This window comes from Panthera tigris, chromosome C1 (genome assembly GCF_018350195.1).
Source record: "Panthera tigris isolate Pti1 chromosome C1, P.tigris_Pti1_mat1.1, whole genome shotgun sequence".
Lineage (NCBI taxonomy): Eukaryota > Metazoa > Chordata > Mammalia > Carnivora > Felidae > Panthera > Panthera tigris.
The window spans coordinates 41,082,444-41,098,153 of NC_056667.1; the positions used below are offsets into that span (position 1 = coordinate 41,082,444).

Genomic DNA, 15,710 nt, shown 5'->3' on the forward strand with positions numbered 1-15,710 from the left:
ACTCATTTCACAACTAATTTCAGATCCCATGTTTTATAACAATTTTTGCAAGATTCTGTAATTCTCAGATGAAAGAAAAGCTTTCCTTTCCCCCTGCAGGCTGATAGATCAGAAGGTTTATTTAAAAATAAAATTGAGTAGCATCCCTCAGTAATTATTGACCTGTCCACAAAGCATTTTAAAGCAACGTGAGGGTGCCTGGATGGTTCAGGCATTTGAAGCATTTGACTTCAGCTCTGGTCATGATTTCATGGTTTGGGAGTTTGAGTTCCATGGTGGGTGAGCTTGAGCCATGCTTCGGGTGAGCTCACTCTGGTGAGCACGAGCCCCGCTTTGGGTTAGCCCTGCTTCTCTCTCTCACTCCCCACCCCCACCCCTGTGCCCTCGCTCACTTGTGCCCTCTCTCTCAAAAAAAAAAAAGCAACTTGAGGTTGAAATTACATTATTTTCTATTTAACAGTTAATGGAGTCTTCATTGATAACTTCCTGATGAACTGCTGAAATTATAATCACATAGTGTGATTTATATGTAAAGTGAAGTCCATTTGTTTTTAACTAGGAGGAAGATAACATAATATGTATTTTTCATTAGTCTGCTGGGCTTTTGTCATTTTCCCTAAAGTGGTCATTGGGAGAGTGTGTGGGGGGTGAGTAGTGGTGGTTGTTAGTGGGTTTGGAGTGAAAGAGATGATAAGTATCTCTGTGGATACAGGTGTCCCTCTCATTAAGTGAGCCTACCTAAACAAGTTATATTCTCAAATAGTTTGTGCATTTAATTTTGGCAGTGTAAATTCTTTCTGCTACACCTATGTGACCCTTTAAGAAACTTACTTCTGTGAGAGAAGGAGGACTGTTTCTGGTTTTGTTAATTTAGTAATTTTCCCTACAAGGTCCTTTATTCTGCAGTCACCTTCTTTTGGTTGCTTAACCACAGCCTAGATTTCCTCTTAGCAGGGGCTTATTATGAATGTGCTGATTATATATCCCTGACTGTTTTGTTATCAAAACAGGTGGGGGTTAGGCTTTGTTCCTTGACTTCCTGGGAGCAGCAGTCAATGCCAAGATAAATATCTAAGTGTCAAGCAGATATGAAGATGGTAGCATAAAGGACAGAGGTTCTTTTCCTTTGAGGCAGGCTTAACAGACTTAGTAACAGACTAAAAGCTGTGAAATTTAATTTGTACTACGGCAGCTAATTTAACAGCTTTATTTTAGTTTGCTCAACAATGTAACCAAAATAATAATAGAAGCTTCAGAGTACTTGCTGTTAAGACATAATATATATGGTTACAGGCTTTATTTATTGAAACTTAAAATGGCTGTCTGCATGTATGTACAGCCTTCCTATCATTCAACAAATGTTTTTGAATCTTTACTGTATTATTGGATTATTCTCTTAGAATTTATAGGCTAACAGGGATGATGAACTTCAAATAAGTAATTTCAGTTAATTATTATTTACATATTTGGTATATTTTTAATATTCCTTTTTATTAATTTTATCCTGATTGCACACACATGAGGTATTCTGGGTGAGAGACAGATTTCATAAGCATAAGAGTATTGGCTTCCTTCTGCCCTAGTCCAAGCCCTTACCCCTAGGGCAGTGTCATAAGAGCCACATCAATTGTCCTACACATATAGCCAAGTAGATGTATGTGAGAGATGAGGAAAAATGAGTTTTCTCTACTTTTGAAGGGTAAAGAGGCAACTGTCCCTCTGCCCTCCTGAAAAGATTGCCTTCGAAAGGTAAGAAGCCTAAATCCTAACTTCAGCCCTTTACTTGCATATCTAACTTGGTATACAAGTAAAATCTTTCCTGGAGCCAGATAGCCTTGTGGGTCTCTGTTTTTACAGACTAGAGACCTTTTTCAGTTCTGAGGCTTCATTTTCTTTCTTTCTTTCTTTCTTTCTTTCTTTCTTTCTTTCTTTCTTTCTTTCTTTCTTTCTTTCTTTCTTTCTTTCATGTAAATACCTAGGGAGATACTTGGTACCCTCTTCCTGGTGCCTTGGGGGCTCAGCCTAGGGACCTACTCCAGGCTTTGACCTTTTAACTGTCTATGGGAAATAGAAGAAGTTTTATTATTCTTTCAGATGGGGAAAACAACAAATCCCTGACTTCATAAGGCAGGTGGAAATGTTGGCAAACTCTTGGGCTTTTTACAGCGACACTGAGAAATCCAGGGAAGTTTTTTCTCCACAGTACTATGAAGGAAAATAAGAATATTATGTGAGAATATTATGTAATCTAGTCTAGGTCTTCAGGTAAAGGTTGCCTTCTTAGGGAACTGAGGGATGAATAGGAATTATCCAGTTAATGAAGTGAAACTAGATCAGTGAAAGCACTTCAGGCAATGGGAACAGTCTATATAAAAGTCCTAAGGCAGGAAGGCACTTGGCTGGTTCAGGTAATGAAAGGTCAGTGTGGCTGGGGTGCAGGGATGATGGAGACTTTAGAGGTAGGCTGGGGCCAGGGCAAACAGTCTCTGTAGGAGGATAAGTTACGAAATTTGGATTTTATCTTAAGAGCAGTGTAGAGCCTTGAAATATTTTTTTCTTATTTATTTTGTTTATTTTGTTTATTTAAGTTTATTTATTATTTATCTTGAGAGAGAGAGAGAGTGCACAGTGAGTTGGGGAGGGCCAGAGAAAGAAGGTGAGAGAGAATCCCAAGCAGACTCCACACTGTCAGCATGGAGCCCAATGTGGGGCTTGAGCCCAGGAACTATGAGATCATGACCTGACCTAAAATCAAGAGTCAGAGGCTTAACCGACTGAGCCACCCAAGTGCCTCTTGTTTATTTTGGTTTTAATCAGGGTAGTGACCTGCCCAGATTTATATTTTGAAAAGATTCCTCTAGCTACTGTATGGAGAAAGATTAGAGCAGAGGAAGAGTAGATAAAGAGAGAGGAGTTAGAAGGTGATACAGCATAGGGGATGGATTATGGAGGTCTCAATTAGGGCGGTTACAGTGGAGATGATATTAAACAGAAGCATTTGAGAGATTTTTAGGAGACAAAAGTAGGGCGGTGGACTTTGGATGGATGAGAGATAGGATTTGAGAAAGAAAATCGTGAGTTGGTTTCAGACATGTTGGGTTTGAAATGCCTGTGAGAAAGCCAAGTGGAAATGTGCTGAGGGAGAGTGTGTGGTGGGAGAATGGAGACAATTTGAAATAGCCCTTGCTGAGAATGGGAGAGCAAGCCTACTAATGAATCCTTTCCTGCTCTTCCTTCTGCCTGAAACTTTCCCCCAGATTCTTCACTTGAATGGCTTTTCTCATTTAAATCTCAGTGTAGATATGAACCCTCTAACAGTCTTCCCAAACAATCTGCGTTAAAGTAGAACCCCACTTTCCCACAACAGCTTTCTGATTATTACCCTGCCTTATTTTCTTAGCTTATCACCAGCTGAGATTATTTTGTTAGTTTGGTTTTCTTAGGAGAAGTATCCAAATCCTTTACTCATTTAAAAAAAAAACACATTTTTTTTAACGTTTATTTATTATTGAGAGAGCATGAGCATGGGAGGGACAGACAGAGGAGGAGATACAGAATCTGAAGCAGATTCCAGGCTCTGAGCTGTCAGTACAGAGCCCCTCACAGGGCTCGAACTCACAAACTGCAAGATCACAACCTGAGCTGAAGTTGGATGCTTTACCGACTGAGCCACCCAGGTGCCGCCCCCTTTACTCATTTTTAAGTTGGGTTATCTTTATTGTTGAATTTTAAGTTTTTTATATATTCTAGATACTAGCTCCTTACCAGATGTATGATTTGTAAATATTTTCTTCCACTTTGTGGTTTGTTTTTTCACTTTCTTGATAGTGTCCTTTGAAAAGCATGAGTGTTTTTATTTTTAATTTTTGTTTAATGTTTATTTTTGAGAGAGAGAGAGAAACAGAATGTGAGCAGAGGAGGGGCAGAGAGAGAGAGGGAGACACAGAATCCGAAGCAGGCTTCAGGCTTTGAGCTGTCAGCACAGAGCCCAAGGCGGGGCTTGAACTCACAAACTGTGAGATCATGACCTGAGCAAAAGTCAGACACTTAACCGACTGAGCCACCGAGGCACCCCACATAAGTGTTTTTTTAAGTTTGATGTTCAATTTGTTTTTCTTTTGTTGCTTGTGTCTTTGGTGTCATAACTAAGAAACCATTGTGTAATCCAAGGTCACAAAGAATTATACCTATGTTTTCTTCTAAAAGTTTCATAGTTTTAGCTTATTATTAATAAGTATAATGGTTTTACATGGTATAGGGTAGGGGTCCATCTTTATTCTTTTGCATAGGGGTATATCCATTTGTCTCAGTATTCTTTGTTAGAAAAATTGTTCTTTCCCCCATTAGATGATCTTGGCATCCTTGTCAAAAATCAGTTGACCATAGCTGTGTGAGTTTATTTCTACACTTTCAATCCTATTTCATTGTTCTAATTACTGTCTTTGTTACTCTAGTTTTTTATTGCTCTGAGATTGAGAAGTATGAGTTCTCCAACTTTGTTGTTGTTTTGTTGAAGATTGTTTTGGCTATTCTGGGATCAGTTTATCAATTTCTGCAAAAAAGACAGCTGGGATTTTGATAAGGGATTATGTGAAATCTGTCACATAGGAATTATGTCAATCTGGGGAGTATTGCCATTGTAACAATTTTAAGTCTTCCATTCCTTGAACATGAGATGTCTTTCCATTTATTTAGGTCTTTAATTTCTCTCAACGATACTTTGTAGTTTTTATTGTATAAGCCTTGTATTTCTAAAAATTAAATTTGTTACTAAGTATTTTAATTCTTTTTGATATTATAAATGGATTTTTAAAATGTTTATTTTTTGAGAGAGAGAGAGAGAGGGCATATGAGTGGAAGAGGGGCAGAGAGAGAGGGAGACAGAGGATCCAAGGCAGGCTCTGCTCTGTCAGTGAAAAGCCTGATGCAGGGACTCAAACTCACGAACTGTGAGATCATGAACTGAGCTGAAGTCAGATGCTTAACCTACTGAGCCACCCAGGCACACCTGGAATTGTTTGTTTGTTTGTTTTTCATTTTTAGATATTTTATTCCAAGAGTATAGAAACACAATTGGTTTTTATATATTGGTCTTGTGGTCTGAAAATTTGCTGAACTCATTTATTATCTCCAATAGTTTTTTGGTGGATTTCTTAGGATTTTCTGTATATAGGTTCTGTCACCTTCCAATAGTTTCATTTCTTCCTTACCAATCTGGATGTCTTTTATTTCTTTTTCTTATCTAATTTTCCCAGCTAGAACCTGCAGTACAGTGTTGAATAGAAGTGATGAGAGAGGACATCCTTGTCTTGTTCCTGTTCTTAGGTGTAAAGCTTTTAGTCCATTACCAGTAATTATTACATTAGCTGTGGGTTTTCATAGGTGCCCTTTATGAAGTTGAAGAAGTAACTTTCCATTCCTAGAGTGTTGAGTGGTTTTATCATGAAAGAATGTTGGATTTTGTCAAGTGGTTTTCCTGTTTTTGAGATGATCATGTGACTTTTGTTCTTTATTTTATTAATACAGCATATTATGATTTTTTATATGTTGACCCAACCTTGCATTCCTGGAATGAATCCCACTTGGTCACTGTCTTAGTATGTTTGGGTTGCTACAACAAAAATACCATGAACTGGTTAGATTATAAACAACAGAAATTTTTTCTCACAGTTCTGGAGGCCGGGAAGTCCAAGATCAAGGCAGTGGTAGATTCAATGTCTGATGAGGACCTGCTTCTTAGATGACCATTGTTTTTCACTGTAACCTCACATTGTGGAAGGGCAAGGGAGCTCTTCTAGGCTTTTTTTTTAAAAATAAGGGCACTAATTCCATTCATGAGGGCTATTCCAAAGGTTCTACTTCCTGATACCATCATCATGAGGGTTAGGATTTCAACATATGAATTTGAGGGGTGGAGACACAAATTTAGACCATAATAATTTTGCTGTATAATCCTTTTTGCATGTTGCTGGGATTGGTTTGCTAGTATTTTGGCTAAGGATTTTTGCATCTTTATTCACAGTAGGTGTTGGTCTTTTTTTGTGACAGCTTTGTCTGGTTTTGGTATCAGAATAACACTAGACTCATAGAAAAAGTTGGAAAGTGTTCATTCTGAAATTTTGGAAGGGTATGAAAGGTTGTTAGTTCCTTAAACATTTGATAGAATTTTTCAGTGAAGCCACCTGGGCCTAAGGCTTTTCTTTGTGATAAGTGTTTTGATTACTAGTTCAATCTCTTGTTATATAGGTCTATTCAGATTTTTTTGTCTTCTTTAGTCAGACTCCTTTTTGTTTCTGTAAGGTTGTCAGTAATGTCTCCTCTTTTATTCCTGATTTTAGTAATGTTAATCCTCTTTTTTTCTTGGTTAATAAAGCTAAATTGTCCCATTTTGTTGATCTTTTCAAGGAACCAGTGTTTGGTTTCATTGATTTTTCTCTGTGGTTTTTCTATTTTCTAATTTCATTTATTTCATTTATTTCTAATTTCATTTATTTCTGCTGTGACCTTTATTATTTCCTTTCTTCTGCTTGCTTTAGATTTATTTGCTCTACTTTGTGTTATTACTTAAGGTAAAAAGTTAGGTTCTTGATTTCAGATCTTTCTTTTTTAATGTAGACTTTTACAGTTATAAATTTCTCACTAAGAACTGCTTTCACTATCTCCTATAAGTATTGGTATGTTGTTTTCATTTCACATCGCAAATATTTTCTAATTTCCCTTCTGATTTTTTTCTTTGACCCATTCATTATTTAGAAGAGTATCATTTAATTTCCACATAGTTGTGAATTTCCCAATGTTATTGAGCTCTGCTTTTAACACATCATGATCAAAGAACATGCTTTGTATTGTTTCCATCCTTTTAAATTTATTGAGGCTTGTTTTATGGCCTACCATGTGGTCTGTCCTGGAGAATGTTCCGTGTGCGCTTGAGAAAAATGGGTTTTTAAGCATTTCTTTCTTTCTTTTTTTTTTTTTTTAAAGTTTATTTATTTATTTTTTTAGTAACCTCTACACCCAACATGAGCTCAAACTCATGACCCCAAGATCAAGAGTCACATGCTATTCTGACTGAGCCAGCCAGGAGCCCTGTAAGCAGTTTTCTTTTAAAAGCACAATGTAGGGGCACCTGGCTGGCTCAATTGGTTAAGCGTCTGACTCTTTTTTTTTTTTTTAATGTTTATTTATTTTTGAGAGAGAGAGAGAGACAGAGTGTTGAGTGGAGGAGAGGCAGAGAGAGAGGGAGACAGGAGCAGAAGCAGGCTCTGGGCTCCGGGCTCCGGGCTCTGAGCTGTCAGCACAGAGCCCGACGTGGGGCTCGAACTCATGAGCCATGAGATCATGACCTGAGCCAAAGTTGGACGCTCAACCGACTGAGCCACCCAGGCGCCCCTAAGCATCTGACTCTTACTTCACCTCAGGTCACTGTCCTAAGATCGAGCTTCCCATGGGGCTCTGCACTGGCCATGGAGCTTACTTGGTATTCTCTCTCCTTCTGCCCCTAACCCACTCATGCTTGCTTTTTCTCTCACACGTAAAAATAAAGGCATTATGTGTTACAGACATTGCTTCCATTCATAGCCCACTGGACATTATATAGATAAATAACCTGTATCTACCTGAAAGGGAGGCTGGAAGTGTAATATCCAACAGGAAAGCCATGTGTTCAGTTAAAACTTGGGGTGGAAGGTTTTATTACTGAAAGGAAGAAGAGGAGAATGGATGAATATTGGGGAATATCTCTTTTTCAGTCTTGTCTTTTTCCCCGTTCCTCTGCACTCTGTGCTTGGGTCTGTAAGTCTACTCTCTTATGAATAGTTTGTGTGTAGAGTTTTCTGTAACTGTGCCTTTGCTGGTGTTGTTTCCTTGGATTGGAATGCCTTTTTCTTTCTACCTCTCCTCTCTTTTTATTAGAATCTTTTTTTTTTTTTTTTTTTAAGTCCCAGAGTGAAACCTGAAACCTTCAGTATTGCCTTCCCTAATCTTTTTTCATGGCAGGGAGGCTTCTGTAGCTCACATCACTTTGTGCCTGTATTCATGTAATTTATTTTTTATTGTATTGCAATTATTTACATGCTAGTCTTTTTTTTTTTTTTTGGACATTTTAAGTTTTTATTTATTTTTAATGTTTATTTTTGAGAGAGGGAGAGAGAGGAAAGGAGGGAGGGAGGGAAGGAGGGGCAGAGAGAGAGGGGACAGAGGATCCGAAGCAGGCTCTGTGCTGACAACAGAGATCCTGATGTGGGGCTCAAACCCACAAACCGTGAGATCATGACCTCAGCCAAAGTTAGACGCTTAACCAGCTGAGACACCCAGGTTCCCCTTTTTTGGACATTTTTAAAGAGTCTAGGCCAATTATTTTGTAGGATGTTTCACATTCTGGATTTGTCTGATTGTTTCTAGTTACATTTGTTTTAATTATTTTCACTTATTTCTTTCAGTGTTTACTAATTCATAACCCTAACGGTGATACCATCATTGGGGCCTGTCTTACTCTTTTCCTGTTTACTATAATCATATTTTTTAAAGTGGGAGAGTAATTGAGGATGAATGTGTTGGTTCTTACCTTGAGTTGTATTCTATTTCTCACTGAGTATTTTCAAACCTAATTATTATTTTTGTGTTTGTCTTGACACTTTTGAAAATAAGTCTAGGGTATGGTAAAGGTTTTTGTTTAGGGAATGTTTTTGTTAACTGTGTTTTTGCTAACTGTATTATTAGCAAAGAACTCTTACACCTGTGCCTGGTATTGAATTTTTTTTTTTAATAAAATATATGAGTCTTTCTTGTATTTTAAGTAGAATAAAAGAAGACTGTCTTCTATACTTTAATAATCATTTTTGAACGTGAGTTCCTATGGCTCAGTACTTTTTTTTTTGAAGAGAGTCAACTTTGATTTATCATTGTGATATTGTTACATTCATAAGTTTAGAATCAATGAAAAAATAGGCTATGTTCATAGAAAGTACTGTTGGCAGTGAAAGGGATAAAGCAGATCTTTATGTACAGACATGCAGATATCCCCAAGAAATATTTATTTTTTCCAGCTTTATTGAGATATAATTGACTATAATATTGTATAAGTTTAAGGTGTACAGTGTGATGATTTGATATATGTATATATTGCAAAATGATAACTACAGTAAGGTTAGTTAACATTATCTATCACCTCACATAGTTAACCTTTGTGTGTGTGTGGGGGGGGGGGTGAGGACTTTTAAGATCTGCTTTATTAGTAACTTTTAAGTATGCAATATAGTATTGTTAACTATAGTAACCATGTTGTATGTTAAATCCTTTATAGTCATCTTATAGCTGGAAGTTTGCCTGTGGCTCAGTACATTGGATGTGGGGCATCTGTGGCTTAAAGTGGAACAGTTTTCTTTAAAACATAGTTTTATGATATTGTCTTGTTTTACTTCTCTCTTGCATAGGGGAGTACAGAAAAATTTCAGTTGTGGAGGTGTTAAATCTTCTTAAAACTTTGATTATTTGAGGTTTCACTTTATTGCTCATGACTAAATTTAATTTTAGGAATATTTACTGAATATCAACACAAGGCTTATTATGCAGAATATAGCCTTTGCTCAGCTCAGTCTAGTAAGGGAGACTTAAAAGGTAAGCAGTATTTCATTAGTAAATATTTTTTGAGCATCTAATGTGTGGCAGACACTGTTCTGGAGCATAAATCAGATACAATTCCTACTGTTCTAAGGAATATGCAGTCTTGTGGGTGACTTAGACAAGTAAACTAGCCATTATAGCACAGGGTGCATGCGATGACAGGGAAATATACGGGAGACTCTGAGAACCAGGATAGGAATCCAAATCAGAGGTAAGGAAAAGTGCTTGATGAGTGACAGAAAGGCAGAAAATCAGGGTCAAGTATATTCCAAACTGAGGAACACTGGATGAGATATCTCAGAGGCAAATTTGAGATATGCCCAAATGTGAATCATTTGGGGAATTGAAAAGAGATAAAGCAATGTTTCTCAAAATGTGGTCCTCTATCTGCCTGAGGTATCATCTGGGAGTGAATCTTAAACCTTTGGGTGATTCTTAGCCTTCTAGGTGTTTCTCAAAGTCATTAAAATATGAGAAACACTGAGTGAGAGTCAAGGGGCATGAGGAGGAATGAAAATTATAGTGTAATATATGCTACATTAAAGGCACACATAAAGTTCTATGGTTAGGTTTATTTGTATAGACTATAAAAGGTTTTCATTTTATTTTTTTATAGTTGGCATTCAATATTATATTAGTTTCAGGTGTACAACATAGTGATTCAACATTTATATACATTACTCACTGCTTACTGCAAGTATAGTTACCATCTGTCACCATACAAAGTTATTATGACATTACTGACTATGTTCTTTATGCTGTGCTTTTCATCCCCATGATTTACTTACTTTATAACTGGAAGTTTATACCTCTTAATCCTTTTCACCTATTTTGCCCATCCCCCTACCTCTTCCCCTGTGGCAACCACTAGTTCTCTGTATTTATGAGTCTGTTTCTGTTTGTGTTTTTTTATATTTTATGTATAGATGAAGTTGTATGGTATTTATCTTTCTCTGTCTGACTTATTTCACTTAGCATAATACCCCATAGGCCAACCCACGTTGTCACAAATGGCAAGATTTCATTCTTTGTTATGACTAATACGCCACTGTGTGTGCGTATGTGTGTGCGTGTGTGTGCGCACGTACACGCACACACACACACACACACACACTATATCTTCTTTACCTATTCATCTATTGATACATACTTAGGCTGCTTCAATTTCTTGGGAGTTGTACATAATGCCGTAAACATAGGGGTGCATGTATCTTTCAAATCAGTGTTTTTGTTTTCTTTGGATAAATACCCAGAAGTGGGATTACTGGATCGTATGGTATTTGTATTTTTAGTTTTTTGAGGAACCTCCAATACTGTTTTCTATAGTGGGTGCACCAGTTTACATTTCTACCAATGGTGCACCAGCATCCTCACTGCCACTTTAAAACATATTCATTTGAAACTAATTCCTATCCTTAATGATTTTGGGGGTTGCAGGGGGATAGGGAGAAGGGAGGGATATTACTACTATAATTTTTTTCTCTTTATCCCCAGATGATTCTATAAACAGTCTATTAATCTTTTATTCATTGGATGTTTTTGTTTTTCTTTTAGTCCAAGGACAAAATGATGAGAGGCTCTCGCAGAGGATGTGTGAGACTCAGAGTGAGTATTTTTTCATTTTATGGAAACCAATTTTGATGAAAAAAAAATTTGATGGATCATGGAAGTTAAATTTAGTTTAGTTTTCTCACTAATTGTTGGGACAGGCAACTAAAGCTCAGAGAGAAAAAAATGAGTGCCAGAACCAGGAGTAGAACTCAGTTTTTTGGTCATTGATTTAATGTTGTATTCATGACTAATGCAGCAACTGATTTTTTTTTTTTCTTTAACCTCTATTTTTATAGTCAGAGACAAGAAATTAAATGAATTGTAGTATTGGTAGTAGAGCAAAGAGTAGAAATAACTCTGAAAATCCCCACTTGTAGTTGCTTTTTTTTTTTTTTTTTTAACCTATTCAACACTATTTAATAAGGGTCTAAGTAGCAGTGACATCCAGTAGAAATATAATGTGAGCCATATATATAACTTAAAATTTTGTTGTAGCCACATCTAAAAAGGAAAAACAAATAGGTGAAGTTAATTTTAATAATATATTTTGTTTGGGCCAGTATATCCAGAATGTTATTATTTCAACATGTAATCAATAAAAATTATTAATGAGATGTTTTACATTTTTTTTTCATATTAAGTCTTCAAAATCTAGTGTGTCCTTTACACATATGGCATATCTCAGTTCAGACTAGCTGCATATCAGGTGCCCAGTAACCCCATATGGCTAGTGGCTACCTTACTGGAGTTTCCATCATTATCCAAATTGCTAAAGGCAAGAAAGAGTACTTGGTTGGGGATATAATTTCTAGTACTCCATTACATCTAAAGATGAGCCTACCTTTATCATAACTGGGTAAATCAGCTTCTAGTAGTCTTTTCTTCCTCAGACTCCTGTTGCTTTCTCTCTGCCATCTTTTTTCTGCATGTTTACTTTTGAAGATGTGAAATATATTTGGTAAACATATTGTCTTTATTAGCAGTAGCTAATTGGCAGAAATGGGAAATAACTAAAGAAACCAAATTCTTTTTTTTCCCTTTAATTTATTGAAACTAAAGAAAAACAAAAACAGTGAACTTTTCTCCTACTCCACCCCCAGCTTCTGGCAACTACCAGTCTGTTCGTTGTATCTGTGAACTTGGTGTGTGGTTTGTTGTTGTTGTTGTTGTTTTAGAATTCCACATGTAAGAGAGATCAGACAGTATTTGTTTTTCTTTATCTGACTTGTTTCACGTGTCATAACAGCCTCATGGTCACTTCATGTTGCAAATGACTGGATTTCATTCATTTTTATGGTTGAATAATGCTCCAGTGTGTGTGTGTGTGTGTATACACATACAGATATATAAAGAAATATATATAACACAATTTCTTTATTCATCCACCAGTGGATACTTAAGTAATTTTCATATCTTTGCTGTTATATATAATGCTGCCGTGAACATGGGGTGCATATATCTTTTTAAATTAGTGTTTTCATGGTCTTCAGATAAATACATAGAAGTATAATTGCTGGGTCATATGGTAGTTCTCATTAATTTTGGAGGAACCTCATACTTTTTTTCTGTAGCGGCTGCACCAATTTACATTTCTACCAACATTACATGAGAGTTATGTTTTCTCCACATCTTCACCAACACTTATTATTTCTTGTCCCTTTTTTTTTTAGTTGCTTCATAAAAACAATTATGAAATTTCCCTTCATTTTCTTTCTTATTGAGGTAAAATTGGTTTATAGCATTATATTACTTTCAGGTATACAATATAATAATTTGATATTTGTATACACTACAAAATGATTACAGTAATCTTGTTACCATCTATCACCATGCAGTTGACTTCCTTCACCCATTTTGTACCTTCCAACCCTCTTCCCCTCTGATGACCTGTTCTCTGTAGCCATGAGTTTTGTTTTGTTTGTTCATTTGCTTTCTTTGAATAAATACCCAGAAGTTGAATAGCTGGATCATATATATGATAGTTCTATTTAATTTTTTGAGGAACCACTGTACTGTTTTCCACAGTGGCTGTACCAATTTACATCCCTACTAACAGTGTACAAGGTTTCCTTTTCTCCATGTTCTCTACAACACTTGTTATTTCTTGTCTTTTTGATAAGTCGTTTTAATAGGTATGAGGTGCTATCTCATGTTTTTTGTTTGTATTTCCCTGATAATCAGTGATGTTGAACACCTTCTCATGTGCCTGTTGGCCACCTTATGTCTTCTTTGGAATAATGTGTCTAAATGGGCACATCCTCTGCCCATTTTTAAATTGGGTTGTTTGGGTTTTTTTGCTATTGAGTGTATGAGTTCTTTATACATTGTGGATTTTAACCTCTTATTGGTAGGTGACTTGCAAATATTTTTTCCCGTGTAATAAGTTGCATTCTCATTTTGTTGATGATTTCCTTTGCAAGGCAGAATTTTAGTTTGATGTCATCCCACTTGTTTATTTTTGCTCTTGTTGCCTTTGCTTTTGGAGTCAGAACAATGTCAAGGAGCTTACCACTTATGTTTTCCTCAAGTTTTATGGTTTCAGGTCTTATGTTCAAGTCTTTAATCAATTTGAGTTAATTTTTGTGTGCAGTGTAAGAAAATGGTCCACTTTCATTCTTCTGCGTTTCATTGTCCAGTTTTCCCAGCACCATTTATTAAAGAGACTTTTCTTTTCTCATTGTATGTTCTTGGCTCCTTTGTCATAAATTAACTGACCATAGATGTGTGGGTTTATTTCTGGGCTCTCTATTCTGTTCCATTGATCGATGTGCCTGAAAAATGCTCACAGGTTAAGGGTTCAGTTCTGCAAGCCCACCCTCCACCCTTTACTTCAAATACTAATTGTAAGCCCCAGGCTATTACCTGTGTTTTGACGGACCAGCTACAGATTGGAGGTTCCAACAGCCTCCTCCTTAATTAATTTAAGATTAATTTTCTAGAGCAACTCAGAACTCAGGGAAACATGTTTACCAGTTTACTAAAGGATATGAATCAGCAGCCAGATAAAGAGATATAAGACAAGATAAGGATAAAGGGTATGGGGCTTCCATGCCCTCTTCAGGCATGCCACTGCCCCCCATCTCCATGTGTTCACTAACCTGGAAGCTCTCTGAACCCAGTCCTTTTGGGTTTTTATGGAAGCTTCAGTGCATAGTCATGATTGACTAAGTCTTTGGCCATTGGCTGATTCAGCCTCCAACCTCTCTCCTCTCCATGGTTGGAGGTGGGGTCGACTACAAGTTCCAACTGTTTAATCACATGATTGGTCCTCCTGCCAACAAGCCCGCATCCTTATGTGGGTTCTAAAATTTGCCTTGTTAACAAAAGACACTGTACACTCTCAATACCTAGGAAAATCCAAAGGTTTTGGGAGCTGTAAGTCAGAAACTATAGAAGAAGATAAATATATATGAGAAATATATTTTGGTCTTCTGAATAACCAAATATATATTTCTTATAAATTTCTTATAAATCACTTGCAACATTGTGATTTATGAGAAATATGTATTTGGTTATACAGAAGACCAAAATATATTTCTCATAAATCACAATGTTGCAAGTTGACTTCTAGTTTCATATGATTGTGTTCAGAGAAGATGCTTTATATGATGTCAGTCTTCTTAAATGTATTGAGACTTGTTTTGTGGCCTAATGGGATCTATCCTGGAGAATGTTGCATGTGCACTTAAGGAGAATGTGTATTTTGCTGCTTTTGAATGGAATGTTCTGTTATTTATCTATTAAGTCCATTTGGCCAAATGTGTCTTTTAAGGCCAGTGTTTCTGTATTGATTTTCTGTCTGGTTGATCTATCCATTAATGAAAATATATTGAAGTCCCCTACTATTATTGTATTGTTATCAATTTCTTCCTTTAGGTTTGTTAATATTTGTTTTATATATTTTGGTTCTCCTATGTTGGGTGCATAAATATTTACAAATGTTATATCCTATTTTGGATTGACCCATTTATCATTATGTAATACTTTTCTTTGTCTTTTATTACAGTCTTTGTTTTAAAGTCTATTTTGTCTGATATAAGGATAGCTAAACAAGTTTTCTTTTGATTTTCATTTGTACAGAATATCTTTTTCTGTCCTTTCAGTTTCAGTCTGCATGTGTCCTTTGATCTGAAGTGAGTCTCTTTCAGGTGACATATAAAGGAGTCTAGTTGTTGTTTTTGTGTGTGTGTGTTTGTTTTTTTAGCCCATTCTGCCACTCTTTGTCTTTTGATTGGGAATTTAGTTCATTTACATTTAAAGTAATCATTGATAAGTATGTATTTATAGCCATTTTGTTATTTGTTTTCTGGTTGTTTTTGTAGTTCCTCTCTGTTCTTTTCTGTTGCTCTCTACCCTTGTGGTTTCATGTCTTTCTTTAGTATTATGTTTAGATTACTTTTTCATTATAGGTTTTTGCTTTGTAGTTGGCCATGGGGTTCACAAATAACAGCCTTTATATATAACAGCATATTTTAAGTCAATAACAACTTATAAAAACTCTACATTTTTGTTACCCTTCCACCATGTTTTATGTTTTT

At 36.2% G+C, this 15,710-nt stretch overlaps 1 protein-coding gene across 6 annotated transcripts in view; it reads left to right on the forward strand.

Moving 5' to 3' along the window:
• OSBPL9 (oxysterol binding protein like 9) overlaps positions 1–15,710 on the forward strand; it is a 194,810-nt gene that overhangs the window by 31,469 nt on the left and 147,631 nt on the right. For all 6 annotated transcript variants that reach the window (XM_015535319.2, XM_042997150.1, XM_007077216.3 and 3 more), the window contains exon 2: positions 11,176–11,226. In XM_015535319.2, the coding sequence (XP_015390805.2) occupies positions 11,176–11,226 (51 nt within the window). The remainder of the gene's footprint in view (positions 1–11,175; positions 11,227–15,710) is intronic.